Source organism: Perognathus longimembris, chromosome 1 (genome assembly GCF_023159225.1).
Source record: "Perognathus longimembris pacificus isolate PPM17 chromosome 1, ASM2315922v1, whole genome shotgun sequence".
In the NCBI taxonomy this organism is placed as follows: Eukaryota; Metazoa; Chordata; class Mammalia; order Rodentia; family Heteromyidae; genus Perognathus; species Perognathus longimembris.
In genome coordinates this window covers 66,727,066-66,743,765 of record NC_063161.1, presented here as the reverse complement: position 1 = coordinate 66,743,765, position 16,700 = coordinate 66,727,066, and the positions used below count along the sequence as shown (strand labels likewise).

Here is a 16,700-nt window from a genome sequence, read left to right as displayed (position 1 = left end):
GAGCTCAAGCCCCAGGACTGGCAAAAAACAACAACAACAACAACAAAAAAAAAAAACTGTAGGAGAGGGTTCCCTGCTGGAAAAAGTATGAACACACATGCACACATGCATGAACGCACGCCAGCTGCAGGTGCAACTTTCTAGACTGTCAAATGGGGATTATTTCCTTGGTTACAAAGATGAGATGAAATTAGTACAAACCGAAAAAATAATATAATAAAATAAAAGAATAAGAGCAAACTAGCCATCCTCTAGTCAGTTATGATACAGTAGGTATGAAATCTACATGCTTTTTAAGTCAGTTGGAAAGGGAAAGGTAATATGCAATACTAAGGTTTAATTAAAAGTCATATGAAGCCAGTTGTCAGTCTCTCGTGCCTAGATACTCAGGAGGCTGAGATCTGAGTACCACACTTCCAAGCCCAGTTCAAGTAGGAAAATCTGTGAAACTTACCTTCAATTAACCACTAAAAAAGCTGCAAGTGGAGCTGTGTCTAAAGTGGTAGAGTGCTAGCCATGACAAAAAAAGAAAAAGCTCAGGGATATCTCCCAGGCCCTAAGTTCAAGCCTCAGGACCAGCACACACACACACACACACACACACACACACACATACACACACACACACAGAGTCATGTGAAAGATTTGCTTGCTATTCATTTCTAGTAAAAGTAATATATTTGAATAGTGCCTCAAAGCCCACAGATTGTTTTAAGAAACGTCTCTTAGCCCAGCTGTATGTGCTTAATGCACAGCCCTGGACCTAGCCTAAAGGAAGGGTCAGGGTGGACATTTAATGCTAAAGAGCATAATCTTTGGATATCTGGGTAGTTTTAATTCAAGTCAAGCTGTTTTTAACCTTGGACCACAGAACTGAGCATCTCTATCCTCCCAAGGTAAAGTAAAAATAAAAAGAGAAAGAGGGATGGATTGCATAGTAGTCTCCTTAAGATGTCTAGCCGAATACTTTATAAACTATTCCTTTAGGAAGTGTTATTTTCTAAACTATTTGAAACAAATATGTGTTTATAGAACAATCTTTGGTAGAGGTAATTGTAGCAGAGAGGAAGAGTTAAGAAGAACCATGTAATTAAAGAACCTGAATGTAAGAGGTATCACTTCCAGAGCATGATTACAAGGTTCCCCTCTTGGGGACTTTGACACTGTGTGTGTGTGTGTGTGTTGGGGACTTTGACACTGTGTGTGTGTGTGTGTGTGTGTGTGTGTGTGTGTACTGAGGCCTGAACTCAAGGCACTGAACCCTGGACACTGTCCATGAACTTTTTTGCTCAAATCTAGTGCTTGACCACTTGAGCCACAGCTCCATTTCCAGCTTTTTTTTTTTTTATGGTTAATTCCAGATAAATCTCAAAGACTTTCCTGCCTGGACTGGCTTTAAACCACTATTATCCTTAGATCTCAGCCTCCTGAGTAGCTAGGCATGAGCCACTGGTACCTGACTGGGAACCTCAACTTTTAACCCCAACAGTAGGGGTTGAGTGTAGGAGGATCTGCATGGGCAGAATAAATAGCTGAAGGTATGAACCACAGGTATAGAAAGGGAAAAGTAAAATGCAGAGATAAGAGTGTGAGACAGAAAGGCACAGGGAAGGATAATGCCATGGTGGTATTCCATGCTATCTCTGAAATCCCAGAGCTGTAATTCATCTCAGCATTTGTGAGCTCTGGATTTGAAAGCTTCAGAACTTTGATTTCAGATCCTACAACTTCTCTGTTCTTCTACCTTCCCTGTTTGGGATCATTAAGAACCAACTCTATTAATTTGAGCTAGGGAAATAAACTCAACTGTTTTCATAACATTGCTCCTGTGGGAAATAAATTCTTCCACATTTTATTGGCTGTGATTAGCTTTTCATTGCTATGGCAAAATACCTAAGAAAGTCAACTTAAAGGAGGAAGGGCCTGTTTTGGTTTCATGGTTTCAGCCCTTGGTCAGCTGGGTCCATGGCTTTGGGCCTGAGATAGTCAGAATGTCACAGTTGTGGAAATAGGTGGTGGATGAGGCTGCTTATCTCATGGTGATGAAGCAAAAGGGAGAGAGAGCAAGGGGCTGGTGACAAAACACCCCCACTCTAGTGACCAACTTTTTCCAACTAGGCCCATCTGCTATGAATTTACAGTAGGCTAACCAACTTGTGAAGCTAGTGCCATTATAACCCATTTACCTCTCAATGCAGTCACCATCTGGGGACAAAGTCTTCAAGGAATGTTTCTAGGGAATCTTCCATATCCAAACCATTTATTGGAACAATCAGTGAATAGAATTATTAATAAAATTGGGAGTATTAACTTTAACTAAAACTTGTGGTTTTAGAGAGGTCCTTCCTTTTATCAGCTTATCTATCTGTATTTCTCACTCAGATTATATGATCATTTTTAACTGCCCTTTACCTTGGCTGAGATGGTTTCACCTGTGTCTAAAGGCAAACGTAGTGGTAGCTAAGACAATTTAGGACACTGAGCGTGTTGTCAGGGGGTTAGCCACTCAGTTCACTCCAAGGTCAGGCTGGAGGAACTTGTCACAGAAGAATATACAGATATGCCCGAATTAGCTAATAGAATGGACAGGGCTTAGAGATGGGAGGACTCCTGGTGGACTGTATGGGTTGTTTTTTGGTTTTGTTTTGTTTTTGTTGTTTTTTGGGGGGCAGTCCTGGGGCTTGAGCTCAGGGCCTGAGTACTGTTCCTGGCTTCTTTTTGCTCAAGGCTAGCACTCTACCACTTGAGCCACAGTGCCACTTGCGGCTTTTTTTCTCTATGTGGTGCTGAGGAATCGAACCCAGGGCTTCATGTATACAAGGTGAACACTTTGCCACTAGGCCATATTCCCAGCCGTGGGCTGTTTTTTTCCTATAGGCGTGAAATTGGTACTGAAGTAGAGTAGAGCAGACAGGCTGGCAGTCAGAGCTCTACACTTAAAGTCAGGAAAAGCACAAGGGGACTTTTATCCTATCTCTAGCATTTTATTGGTTTTGAAAAATGTAAAGCAAGTAAATGTGAAATAAAGTGTTCATTATTTCTGTCCTGCATGAAATATTTCTAGTTATCAAAAGCAAAGTAATGGCTGGGGGTGTAGCTCAATGGCAGGGTGCCTAATTAATTTGGCAAGGTCCTGATTCAATTCCAGGATGGAGGGGGAGGAGATGTAGCTCAAATGGTAGAATGCCAGCTTTGAGCAAAAAAATCTAAGTGAGCTGAGCCAGCACTAGTGTCTCATGTCTGTAATTCTGTCTACTCAGAAGGCTGAGATCTGAAGATCCTGGTTAAAGCCAACCCAAATAGGAAAGTCTGGAAGACTCTTATTTCTAATTAACCACCAAAAAGAAGTGGAGCTGTGGCTCAAATGGTGGAGTGGTAACCTTGAGTGGAAAAGCCCAGGACCAGCACCAAAAAACCCCAAACAAATCTAAGTGAGAGCACAGGGCCCTGCCTGAGTTCTAGCCCCAGTACTGTCATGAGAACACGGGAGGAAAGGAGAGAGGCAGGGGAATAGAAAGAAGGAAGGGTGAGGGAAGGAGGGATGGGAGAGTCAAGAAGGAAGGAAGGAAAAGAAATTACCTTAAAACTGAACAGCACAAGTGATAAAGGAAAGAATTTAATATACAGATTGGATAGTTAGCTTTTGAATAAGCAAATATTAAATAGCAGTCACTTATATCAGAGTCTTAAAGGAGCTTGTAAATGCTACACTTTTTCTGCAGTTAAAGAACTGAAAAGTGATAAAGATCATCCAAAATGAAAGAATAAATTCAATGAAGAAGTGAAAATAAGCAAATGAAAGAGGGGAAAAAAAACAGCCCAAAGGTTCTTTATGACTTGGGCGTAACTTCTTTCAGGCATGATATATCCTAGCAGAATATGTTGTATGTCATTAGAGGATATAAATATGTAAGTAACATGTTTCGGTCACCATCATCAGAAAGATCAAGTTCAGGATTACCACTCTAACCTGTACACCTAGTGTTTACACCCATACATCGATGGGAAAAATAAGTATCTTTTAGCCAGGCGCCAGTGGTTCAGGTACACCTGTAATCCTAGCTACTCAGAGACTGAGATCTGAGGATCAAAGCCATACCAGGCAGGAAAGTCTGTGAAATTCTTCTCCAATTAACCACCAGAAAACCGGAAGTGGTGCTGTGGCTTAAGTGGTAGAGCAATAGCCTTGAGCTAAAGAATTCAGGGACAGTGCCCAGGCTCAGAGTTCAAGCCCCATGACTAACCAAAAAAAAAAAAAAAACCCAAAAAACAAAAAAAACCTTTTCCTGAAAGACAAGAATCAGATAAATCTTTTGACTAGCCCATATGCAAAATTACTCATTTACTTTTTTTTTTTTGCCAGTCCTGGAGCTTGAACTCAGGGCCTGAGCACTGTCCCTGGTTTCTTTTTGCTCAAGGTTAGCACTCTAACACTTGAGCCACAGCACCACTTTTGGCCTTTTCTATATATGTGGTTCTGAGGAACCAGGGCTTCATGTATATGAGGCAAACACTCTACCACTAGGCCATATTCCCAGCCCATTCATTTACTTTTTTGTGTATGTGTGTGCAGGTCTTGAGGCTTGAACTCTCAAGGCCTGGGTGCTGTGCTTGAGCTTTTTAGCTCAAGATTAGTGCTCTGTACCACTTAAGCCACAGCTTTACTTCTAGACTTTCCTTCTTGGGGCCAGTTTTGAACTGCAGACTTTAGATCTGAGCCTCCTGAGTAGTTGAGGAGAACCTGTGTAAGTCAGTAGCACCAGACTCTCATTTACTCTTATAGCTTACACTATGCTACATACTTATGCAGGCCATAAGGATTTGATAGCAAACCCCATAAAGAGCGTCCTTAAAGAGCTAAGTGTTTTTCCAGATAAAGGCACTGTTTGCTTAGTTCTGGCTAAGAATTTTCAGGTGGGACAGTAGGGCACTGATGGGAGAGGTGCTTATGGCAAAGAGAACGACACATGTAAAGGTTAAGTTGAAGCATTCCAGCCTGTTTGATGAACAGCTAAGAAGGGCTGCCTGGCTCAAGTACAAAGCACAAAAGGGATGGGAAAGCTGGCAAGAAGGATTAAGATATAAACATCTTGAAGCCATGAGCAGATTTTGAAGTCAGGTTAAGAAATTTGAGACTTAGCCTTAGCATGATGAGGCAATACTGAATGGGAATAACATCTGGTTTGTATTTAGAAAGATTTCTCAGCTACATTATGGTAAAGAGGTCAACAGGGAGCCAGGCAGAAGGTAGGCAGAACAAAGGTGATATTTGTAATAATTCACATGAGAAGTCACATTATATTGGAGTAAAGAAGTTTCAGAGGTGGTTAGGTAGATTTCCTTAAAATTGCTTGTTAAGGGGCTGGGGAACATGGGTCAGTGGTATTGACCTTCTCCCCTAAAATGTAGGTGCTAAATCAGTAAGATGAAGTGGTTAATAATTAGATGTGGGTAGTAAAAAGGAGACATATTAGGAACTATAGGATACTTCTTCCAACTTCTAATCAGTGCTTAATCATAGAGGTGGGTTAGGGCCATTTTTTTCTAGTGAAAAATGGATAAAAGTAAATGCATAACTAGCTCTGTAAGGCAGAATACTGTTAAGTACTCTTACTGTCATTCTCACCTGAGTTCAAGCCCTAAAGCTGGCAAAAAAGGAAGGAAGGAAGGAAAGAAGGAAAGAAAGAGGGCTGGGATGTAGCTCAGTGGCAAAGCACTTGCCTGGCAAGTTCAACGTCCTGGGTTCGATCCCCAGTACCAAAACAAAAAAGACCAAAAAAAAAATACAGTTAAAAAAGAAAAGAAAAGCAAGCAAGCAAGCTGAGGTTCACTTGAGACCAAGAGTAGGAGTCCAGACTAGTCAAGGACCCCATCTCAAATAATCAAGTCTTAACCATATTTACTGTTTTATGACATAAAAATTCACTTGTCATTGTCATTTTCCTTTCTGGGAAACACAGAAAGGCTTAAATAGCTTACCCAGCATCACATATGGCTGAGTCATCATGTGTTCTGGAAACAGAACAGCTAAGATTCATTCTCTACATGACGAAACCTGTCATTTTCACAGAACATGCTTCTTATGCTAGACAGGGCATTGTTGATTCTAACTTATTTTCCTCAGCCTTTTTGCAAGGTAAGAGAGACTAAGCCCCACATTTGTGTCATTGATTGGCACAAGGATCAGAGAAAAAAGATAGTCTAGGAGGTAAAGGAGTGATTCAGTTTTAGATAGTTGGAGATTTGGAGCCTATGGTAGAGGTTTCCACTAGGTAATGGAAATGCTGGCCTGAAAAGAATCAGGGTGGAAATAAGTATATTTGAAAAGTCATGATATGACTTTCCCCTCCCCTCCCCTCCCCTCCCCTCTCCTCCCCTCCCCTGTATGTTTGCATGCGTGTGTGTGTGTGTGTGTGTGTGTGTGTGTGTGCATGTGCATATATGCCATTATTGGGCTTGAACTCAGGGTCTCAGGGTCAGGGTGCTCTCCCTTAGTTTTTTAGATCAAAGCTAGTGTTATACCACTTTAACCACAGCTCAGCTCCCAGCTTTCTGCTTGTTAATTTCTGCTAGCTTTGAACCTGATCCTTAGATCTCAGCTTCCTGAGTAGCTAGGGTTCCAGTGTGAGCCACCAGCACCCAGCTCTAACTACAAATGTTGTTACTAAGCTTCCCTCTGCTTGAGATCTCACCAGTCTGCTGTCCTCACTACACTGGACTTTGGGAATACAGCTTCTTTCTTACTCACTGGCCTTTCTTTGTGCTTATAGCTGAGAATAAAGGCTTCACCAAGGTTTTAGAGATCATAAAAGAAAACCGCAAGTGGAAGATAACAGTGAGTTTAAGGAAGTGTTTCTGTGACTGCTTTCATTGTTCCTAGGACCAAGTGGTGGTTTGGAAAATCCTGTACAGAATTCATTCTTCCTGAGATATAGAGTTGTCTTTTTTTTTTTTTTTTTTGCCAGCCCTGGGTCTTGGACTCTGGGCCTGAGCACTGTCCCTGGCTTCTTTTTGCTCAAGGTTAGCACTCTGCCACTTGAGTCATAGCGCCACTTCTGGCCATTTTCTGGATATGTGGTGCTGGGGAATCAAACCCAGGGCCTCATGTATATGAGGCAGGCACTCTTGCCACTAGGCCATATCCCCAGCCCTAGAGTTGTCTTTTTGCTAGAACCAAGATGTACTCTCGGCTGGGAGGAGAGAGGGAGGAAAGTGGTTAAATATGTTTGGACCCCAAGTAGTCTGGCAGGAAAGAAACAAGATCCCAGGAGAAAAGAAGTCTTTCAGTGAATTAAGCAGTCATTGATATAAAAGAACCAAACATTTATCTGGTCTTTGTATTAAAAAAAAAAGAGAGTCTAGGTAATTAAGTGGAATCTTAGAATGTTATTTTTTTTATTGTCAAACTGATATACAGAGTGGTTACAGTTTCATATGTTAGGCTTTGGATACTTTTCTTGTAGGGTTTGTCACCTCCTCCCTCATTCCCCCCTCCCTCCTTCTTAGAATGTTCTAATGGGGCACAGGGCCCTACTTAGGCAGTAGTCTTGCCCTCTTCGAAAGAAACAATAAATAAATACCCAGATCTACTCAAGCCTCTAAATTAACATTGTCCATAGAACTTTTTCTTGTGATGAAACTATTCTATTCTACATGTTAATATGGTAGCAACCAGAAATGTGGCTGATGCAGGAAAAGAACTGAATTTTAAGTTTTATTTAACTAAAATTTTAATTTAGGCAGGGCAATAGTGGCTCAAACCTGTAATCTTAGCTACTCAGGAGGATTTGAGTATTCTGGTTAGGAGCCAGAGCAGGGAGTAAAAACCTGAAAGTGGAGGTATGACACGCTCAAGTAATAGAGTGCCAGCTTTGAGTAAAGTACTGGACTTGAACTCAGGCCTTCTGTTCTTGCTTGACTTTTCTCTCAAAACCTACACTTTACCACTTGAGCCACATCTCTGCTTTTGGCTTTTTGCTAATGTCAGAAATATGAGTTTCTCAGATATGACTGCCACAGCCCTCAGAATCTCAATTCTCAGACCTCAGCATCCTGAAAGGCTAGGATTATAGGCCTAAGGCACTGGACCTAGCTTTAGTTTTGTTCTGATTTGAAGCCATCTTGCTATATATCCTAGGCTGGGCTCAAACTTGAGAGTTCCCTCCCTCAGCTTCCCAAGAAGTGCTGAGTTACAGGCATATACCCCACTCTTACATTTGTATAAAATTATTTATGAGAGGTTGGAGGTGTGACTTGAGTAGTAGAGTACTAACCAGTAACTGAAAGCATCAGATTCCAAGTTTGAGTTAAATCCTGGTCTTGGACTAAAAAATAATATACTTATGAAATGCTGATAGTAAGATTTGATATAGGGCTGGGAATATGGCCTAGCGGTAGAGTGCTTACCTCGCATAAAAGAAGCCCCGGGTTTGATTCCTCAGCCACATGTATAGAAAAGCCCAGAATCGGCACTGTGGCTCAAGTGGTAGAGTGCTAGCTAGCCTTGAACAAAAAGAAGCCAGTGACACTGCTCAGGCCCTGAGTTCAAGGCCCAGGACAGGCAAAAAAAAAAAAAAATTTAATATAGTGTGTCTTTCCCTTGAATATTCAAATATAAGTGGAGTTTTGTTGTTTTTAGTGATAAGGTCTCATTGTGTTGGGAATTCCTGGACTAGCCTCCTATGTAGCTGGAACTACCGACTCACTCTCATATCCAGCTTTGAAATGTAGCTTTTACAATAGTAGTTTTATATTTACAGAAAATCACATATGGTTTACCTATTATTGATGTTTTGTAGTGGTGTGGTAGGTATAGTGTGGTACAGTATTGATGTGCCCTGTCCCGATTTTATCTTACCTAATCTCCTTTCTCTCGTGGAGGATTACATCTTCTATACAGTATTACATTCAGAAGCTTTCTCTCTCCCTAGCTATTGTCCTAGCTGTTTTGATTGTGACAGTTTCTGAGACTTTTTTTGTTTTCCATGTCTTTGACAGTTTTGATGAGTATTTACCAAGTATATTATAGGTTGGAATTTGGTGTTTTACTCATGATTAGATTGGAATTATGGGATTATGTGTATCAAGACTATATTTACCCTTATAAGAATTTGCCAAACTGTCTTTCAAAGCTGTCCTCCCATTTTGTACTTCTATCAGCAAGGAATGGGATTCCTTCTCATTCCACATCCTTGTCACCATTTGGCACATTCGGGTTTTTGGACTTATGCAATTGTACTAAGTGTGTAGTGGTTAGGATATGATTCCCTCCCTCCCTCCCTCCCTCCCTCCCTCCCTCCCTCCCTCCCTCCCTCCCTCCCTCCCTCCCTCCCTTCCTTCCTCTCTTCCCTCCCTTCCTCCCTCCTTCCCTCCCTCCCTCTCTCTTTTGTTCATTCTTTCTTTTTCTTTTTTGGTTGAGAGAAAAGTTCTAGGGTTTGAAGTTAGGGTCTCATGTTCACCAGGCAGTTGCTCTACCACTTGAGTCACACACACTCCAGCTCTTTGTCACTTTAGTTATTTTTCAGGTAGGGTCACGAGTTTTTGATCAGCACCAGCTTCAGACAATTACCCTCCCGAGTAGCTAGGATTACAGGCATGTACCACCATGCTCAGATCACTAATTTTTGCCCTTGGCTAGCCTTGAACTGTGGTCCTCTCAATTTTCACTTCTGAGTAGGATTACAGGTGTGAGCCTCCATACTTGGTCTGAATACAATTCTTAAAGTTAGTCATTTATTCCTTTTCTTTCTTTTTTTGTTTTTATGCTAGTCCTAGGGTTTGAACTCAGGGCCTGGGCACTGTACCTTAGCTTCTTTTACTCAAGGCTAGCACTTTACCACTTGAGCCACAGCTCTATTTCTGGCCTTTTCTGTTTATGTGGTACTGAGGAATTGAACCCAGGGCTTCATGCATGCTAGGCAATCACTCTGCCACTAAGCCACATTCACAACCATAGCCAATTATTCTTACTGCCATACTTCATTAAATCTCACAAAGAAACACGTTCTCTTGAAATTAGCTTTAATATAGGTGTGCTTTTCCCCACACAGACACCTATTACAGCTTTTTAAACAGCATTTCACCTACTATATGTTAAAATGACTCGTTCTCTGCTTTCTATAATAGCTTATAAGCTGTATTACAGTGATGTTGAACTACACTCTTGAAGTGAATGTTTCCTGATCTCATGTTGAATTGTTTTTAAGTTTTGTATTCTTATTTTCCATTCTTCACAGTCATTTTGCTTTTTTATGTTTGTTTTGTTTCTTCGTTCATAAAGCTTTTTGTTTCTGTTAAATCATGTAGTTTTGTACCAATGGCTAGAAGCAGATCGCCATGGCAGGAGCCAAGATGCTGCAAATACGACTCCAGGTAAAAACAAGTTAGAAAAGGACTGGGTGCTAGAAGTCATTATCTTCTAATTATCACCCCAAACCAGTTTAGCAATGTTGCTTTATTCTGTTTTGCTTGGACAAACTTACAGCTCCTTATTCTGTTCTGTCATCTGTACCTTAGTTTGCATAAAGACCTCATTTGCTTCAAGCCTTGAAAATAAATATTTGCTTGGCTTTCAGCTGTCTTGACATATATTTCCTACTTTCTTAGGAGGAAGGGCTTAATCTGTAGGGTATGATTGGAGGTTACACAGCAGGATTTATGTCTGTGTCTAGTTTACAGCAAGGATATTAATACTGGAGCTACATTTTTGGCAATGCAGGGAATTGAACCCAGGACCTCACAAGGGTATTAAGATTGGTACAAGTTTGTTTGGTCCTTGTTTGCTTCAGGACAGTATCTAAAGGGTAAATTTGAATTTCATTCAATAAGGGATGTTGTATAATTTCCACTTCCTGGAAATACAAAGTCCCAAACATAGTTATTTTTTCTGCTTCCTCCTGGCAGTAGTTTTTTTTTTTTTTTTCTTTTTGCCAGTCCTGGGGCTTGGACTCAGGGCCTGAGTACTGTTCCTGGCTTCTTTTTGCTCAAGGCTACCATTCTACCACTTGAGCCACAGTGCCACTTCCGGCTTTTTCTGTTTATGTGGTGCTGAGGAATCGAACCCAGGGCTTAGTGCATGCAAGGCAACACTCTACCACTAAGCCATAGTCCCAGCCCCTGGCAGTAAATTTTAAGGTACAATTTTATAAACTTTGCATTCAAAATGAAGAATAGGTTTGTTCCCTGCCAGCTCCTTTGCCTAAAAGACATCTGTAAGACTCTTTGCTAGCTGGTACTAGTCTTTATTGAGGATTGAGTTGTATTACTCATTTCTCAGTTCTTAGCAGTGATAGCAGAATTTCTAAGTATAGATTCTTAATTTCCTTTAAAGTAACTATTTGCCAAGGCAACTGAATATAGAGCAGTGATCTTTCCTCATGCTCCCTTTTTTAAGTATGAGAGATGGTGGTGGTACTGGCACTGGTGCTGCTTGCTGCTGCTGAAATTGGTGATGGTTTATTTCTCCTTGTTGGTATTTTGTAGGCTTTCTGGTTTTGTGAAATTCTTTCTGGAGGTAATTTTCTTTTTTCTCTCTGATGGATTCATTGTACTTCAAAAAGGTGTGATGTTCCTTAGGTAACAGAACAATTACATTGCCAATGAAACTGTTATGACTTCTGTGATTTCTCTCCTGTCCTATTAATTCCTTGATATATGAGTAAAGCTAATGTTACTATGTTAAATCCTACAGGCAAGAATTCATCGAACGGTAAGTGTTATAAGGATTCATGACCTGGGTTGGTGTCAGTTATAGACCTGCTTCTATAGTGTTTGGCATTTTTCTTATATTTATGGGTGCTAAGAAACATTTCCTGTCCTTCGTGGTATGTGTAGGACAGGGTTCCCGAAAATATGCAGCCTGGCAGCACACACAGAACCAGGAGGAGGCAGTGGTGTTTTTTTTTTTTCTTCTAATTTTGTTTTTTTTCGTGGACTCACAGTGAGTGGAATGTAATTTTTTTTTCTTACAAATAATCTAAAACTTCTTAGTAGTGTGGAAAATCTAGCATCAGCCTGGGGACGTCTTTTATCTACAAGTTCACAGCGCTGAACCGTCTTTGTCCTCAGCCACACTGCATCCCATGTATCCACTGACCTTATTTTTAAAAAAATTACATTTCATATTGCAATATCCAACAAGATTTTCAAGTGTGACTTTTCCCTCCTGTTATCTGTTAAGTTTTGCACTCACTCAAAGGTGTTTTAGTATGTCTTCATGTTTTTCCTAAAATGGAAACTTGAGTCTAACAAGATGTCAGCATATCACTTACAAGTCAGATTGCTTTATGGTATTCTTAATTGTGCAAGTGCTAACAAATGACACTTATATTTTGCTATGAGTTAGTGATTTACACTTTATTCCAATTTAGAAAAGTAGAAAAACATAAGACAAAATGAAATTACTCCAAAATCTTCCAGTTCCTTGATCTCACTATTTGACATTGGAAATTTAAGACCATCTACATGAACATATTTTCTGAAACTAAGACATTTGGAAATAACAGAATTAATATGAGAATTCATTTGGTTAAGGAGATAAAGAATTGATCTGATAGCTGTTACTGAGTTTTCTTATGTAAAATGGTATGCCTCTTTTATCTTTCCATAACTTTGACTGGTAATCAATTTGGCTAGCTCATTTTAGGAAGTTAGTTTATCTAATGTGTTCTGTCCACCAGCAAACTTAGCAGTGATGTTCATAACTTGGTCTTGTTACTGAGGAACCTGAATATAAAACTACATGTACCAGAGATTTTTGTGGTAACACAAACAAAATTGCCTTTTCTGAAGCATTGGGTCTGTATATAGTCATATTAAGAGGTTCCATCAATGTTTCTTTAGTGAATTGTTCCCATGTAATATTTTTACCACTGTATGTTAAAATGATAATTACATCATTGCAGTGTTTTGATATTTAATATTGATTGTATAGCTAAGACTTAAAAATTCAGAGTCTAAACTGTTAGGTGAAGATTTGTTATTAATATTTGTTTTTATAGTTGTCCATTGGGAATTTTCCTACTTCTTAGCAGAGGTAGAAACTTGAATCAGATTTCAACAAGCAGTAAATATATATCTATGAATATATCAATATATGCAAATAATTATAAAATATGGTGATAGTTGTAAGGAAGTCAGTTATTTATCCTTTATTATTTGTTGTAGGTGAAAATTTTGACCAGAGTCCTTTAAGAAGAACATTCAAATCCAAAGTTTTGGCACATTATCCTCAGAATATAGAATGGAACCCTTTTGATCAAGATGCAGTAAACATGGTTTGTATTTTTTTTCTTTCTCCATTTTCTCTTTAGCCTTTCTTTTTTATTGTAAGATGGCAGATGGCAGTAGTTGGAATGACTACATTATTTCATTTCATTTTGATAATTGCATGAGAAATAAACTATGGTCCACATTTTACAGATGTAGAAACTGAAGCTCAGAGAAGTTAGGGTGCTTCCCCAGGGTTCCCATAGGGAATAGGAATCTCAAAGCTTATTGTGTTTCCTACTATTGAGCTATCTTGTGGGCTTGTATTAATACAAAGAAATCTTGATAAACAGTGGTAGTACTTGTGTGTGGTTACAGTTTCTACATTTCAGGAATGATGTACAATGGGCTTGTAATTAATCATCTTTCTAGATAACAGGAAGCTGGAAAGGAACTTATATGTGTCATTTAAGCCATAGTTAGAATTTAATTATAAGGAATCTGAATTTATGTACTTAGTTGCCTACCAATGGCGATTAAATGTCTTCTTAGAGATTTTTATAAATGAAGCTCATTGTTTTCTGGTTAATTTAAGTGCTTAGAAGCTTTGATAATATTTTCGACTTCCATTGACTTTGTGATTACTTAATTCAGTAAGCCCCAGAGTACAGATCAGAGATCTAGCATGGAAAACACAGAAATGATCTATGGTAGACTGAGACCCTGGTCTCAGTTCTAGTTTAAGAATTTTAGAGTTAGAACTAAAGTCCCTTTTTTGCAATACTCTAAGGAAAGGAAGTTAGTATTTAGTGGAAGCCTACTAGGTGCTTAATTAAGCCTTGTTATTTTCACATGCTTGTTTACATTGACCTAGTTTGACTTTTGTTCAAGTTTCACAGTGGTTAAGTAACTTGTCCCAGGTAATGTAATTAAGTATCAGAAGTAAATCTATATCATTTTTACTTTCTTTTTAAAAAATTATTTTATTGCAAAGGTGCTGTACAGAGGGGTTACAGTTACACAGGTAAAGTAATAAGTATATTTTTTGTCTACAGTGTTACCCCCTCCCTCATTTTCTCCTACTTTCCCTCCCCCCTTGTTTTTACTTTCTGGGTCATTTTCTTTTCCCCACCTGCCCTGATAGCTCCTCAAAAAAAAAACAAAAAAAACCCCAAAGATTAAAAACTATGTATCAGCCAGGTACCAGTGGCTCACGCCTGTAATCCTAGCTGAGATCTGAAGATTGTGGTTCAAAGCCAGCCTGGGCAGGAAAGGCCAATATATATATTCAAGTCTAGCACTCTACCACTTGAGCCACAGTGCCACTTCTGGCTTTTTCTGTTTGTGTGATGCTGAGGAATCAAACCCAGGGTTTCATGCATGCAAGGCAAGCACTCTACCACTAAGCCATATTCCCAACCCCCATTAGACTCCAGTAAACTATTCAGAAAAAGCCAGATGTACAGTGCTAGCCTTGAGCCAAAGAAACTCAGGAACAGTGCCTAGGCCTTGAGTTCCATCCCCAAAACTGGCAAAAAGACAAAACAAAACTACATATCTTAGTGTTTTAATTCACATCAGAAGTGATATTAGGCATACTGGACCCTTCATGATATTTCTGCATCATAGCAAAGCCTTTCCAGTTTGGGTTTGTTCTGTTCCAGCAAGACATTAGCATGTACTTTTGGTAAGGACAGATGCTTAATGCAGTTGACTTTAGTGTGTGTGTGTGTGTGTGTGTGTGTGTGTGTGTGTGTGTGTGTTGGTCCTAGGGCTTGAACTCAGGGCCTGTGTGCTATCCCGGAGCTTTTGTGCTCAAGGCTAGTGCTCTACCACTTGAACCACAGCTCGACTTCTGGCTTATTTGGTGCTTAATTGGAGATAAGAGTCCTGTGGCCCTTGTTGTCTGGGCTGGCTTTGAACCACAATCCTCAGATCTCATCCTCCTGAGCAGCTAGGAGTTTAAAAAATTGGGTTTAAGTTATTACATATATTTCATAGTATTTGTTTTAACTTTCACAATGATGAAAATTGTCATTCTACTCTACATAGCTTGTAAAGTCTATGAACTTTAAAAATAAAATCATTTTCTCCATTTCAGATAATATGCACATTACATTCCTTTTGTTTAGCAACAGCAGTTCTCTCCTTCACTCATTCTTTCCTTCCCATTCCCACCCCATGAGTTACTTAGTTCCCTTTCATCAATGTCCGAAGTAATGATGGTCCCCTCTGCTATATTATTATTGCTTTTTTTTTTTTTTCTTTTTTTTGGCCAGTCCTGGGCCTTGGACTCAGGGCCTGAGCACTGTCCCTGACTTCTTTTTTTTTTTTTTGCCAGTCCTGGGCCTTGGACTCAGGGCCTGAGCACTGTCCCTGGCTTCTTTTTGCTCAAGGCTAGCACTCTGCCACTTGAGCCACAGCGCCGCTTCTGGCCGTTTTCTGTATATGTGGTGCTGGGGAATCGAACCTAGGGCCTCGTGTATATGAGGCAGGCACTCTTGCCACTAGGCTATATCCCCAGCCCTATTATTGCTATTATTATTACTATTCTCACATACTTTCCACTCATTATGTGTCCTCTTTTCTTTTTACTGTATTTTGGTATCGTGAGGCCTATTTACTTTATTGTATCTCTTTGCATTTTAATTCTAACACCCACATATCAGGGAGACCATAGGCCATTTGTTTGTTCTTGGGTTGTCTCATTCAGCATGATTTGTCCTAGTTCCATCCATTTTTCCAGCAAATGCCATTATTTTATGCTTTCTAATGCAGTGTAAAATTCCATTGTATATAGGTATCACATTTTTTAATCCATTCATCTGTAGTGGGGCATCTGGGTTATTTCCATACCTTGGCTATTGTGAACAGTGCAGCAATGAACATGGAAGTGCAGGTATCCTTATAGTATTCTGGATCCTGCTGTTCAGGATAGATGCCTAGGAGTAGTATGGCTGTGTTTAGTGTTTTTTTTTTTTTTTTTTGGCCAGTCCTGGGACCTGGACTTAGGGCCTGAGCACTGTCCCTGGCTTCTTTTTGCTCAAGGCTAACACTCTGCCACTTGAGCCACAGCGCCCCTTCTGGCCATTTTCTGTATATGTGGTGCTGGGAAATTGAACCCTGGGCCTCATGTATACGAGGCAAGCACTCTTGACCCTAGGCCATATCCCAGCCCCTGTGTTTAGTTTTTTGAGGAACCTCCAGACTGCTTTTTAAAGTGGTTGTATTAGTTTGCATTCCTACCACCAGTGCACTAGGGTTCCTCTTTCTCCGCATCCCCTCCAGCATTTGTTGTTGTCTGAATTAAGAATATAGGCCATTCTTACTGGGGTATTATTGAGCAGCTAGGATTATAGTCATGAGCCACTGGTACCCAGCTTGACTTTGATTCTTTACAGAGCACAATGTAGTTATAGTCCCAAACTCTTTTTTTTTGGCCAGTCCTGGGCCTTGGACTCAGGGCCTGAGCACTGTCCCTGGCTTCCTCCCGC

General features: G+C 40.0%; 1 protein-coding gene across 2 annotated transcripts in view; it reads left to right on the top strand.

Moving 5' to 3' along the window:
• Window positions 1–16,700, top strand: part of Dennd5b (DENN domain containing 5B) — a 148,333-nt gene that overhangs the window by 47,692 nt on the left and 83,941 nt on the right. Inside the window, exons 2-3 of one of the 2 annotated variants that reach the window (XM_048366951.1) lie at window positions 10,306–10,371; window positions 13,165–13,274. In XM_048366951.1, coding sequence (XP_048222908.1) covers window positions 10,306–10,371; window positions 13,165–13,274 — 176 coding nt within the window. The remainder of the gene's footprint in view (window positions 1–10,305; window positions 10,372–13,164; window positions 13,275–16,700) is intronic. The other variant, XM_048366961.1, reaches the window with a different exon arrangement.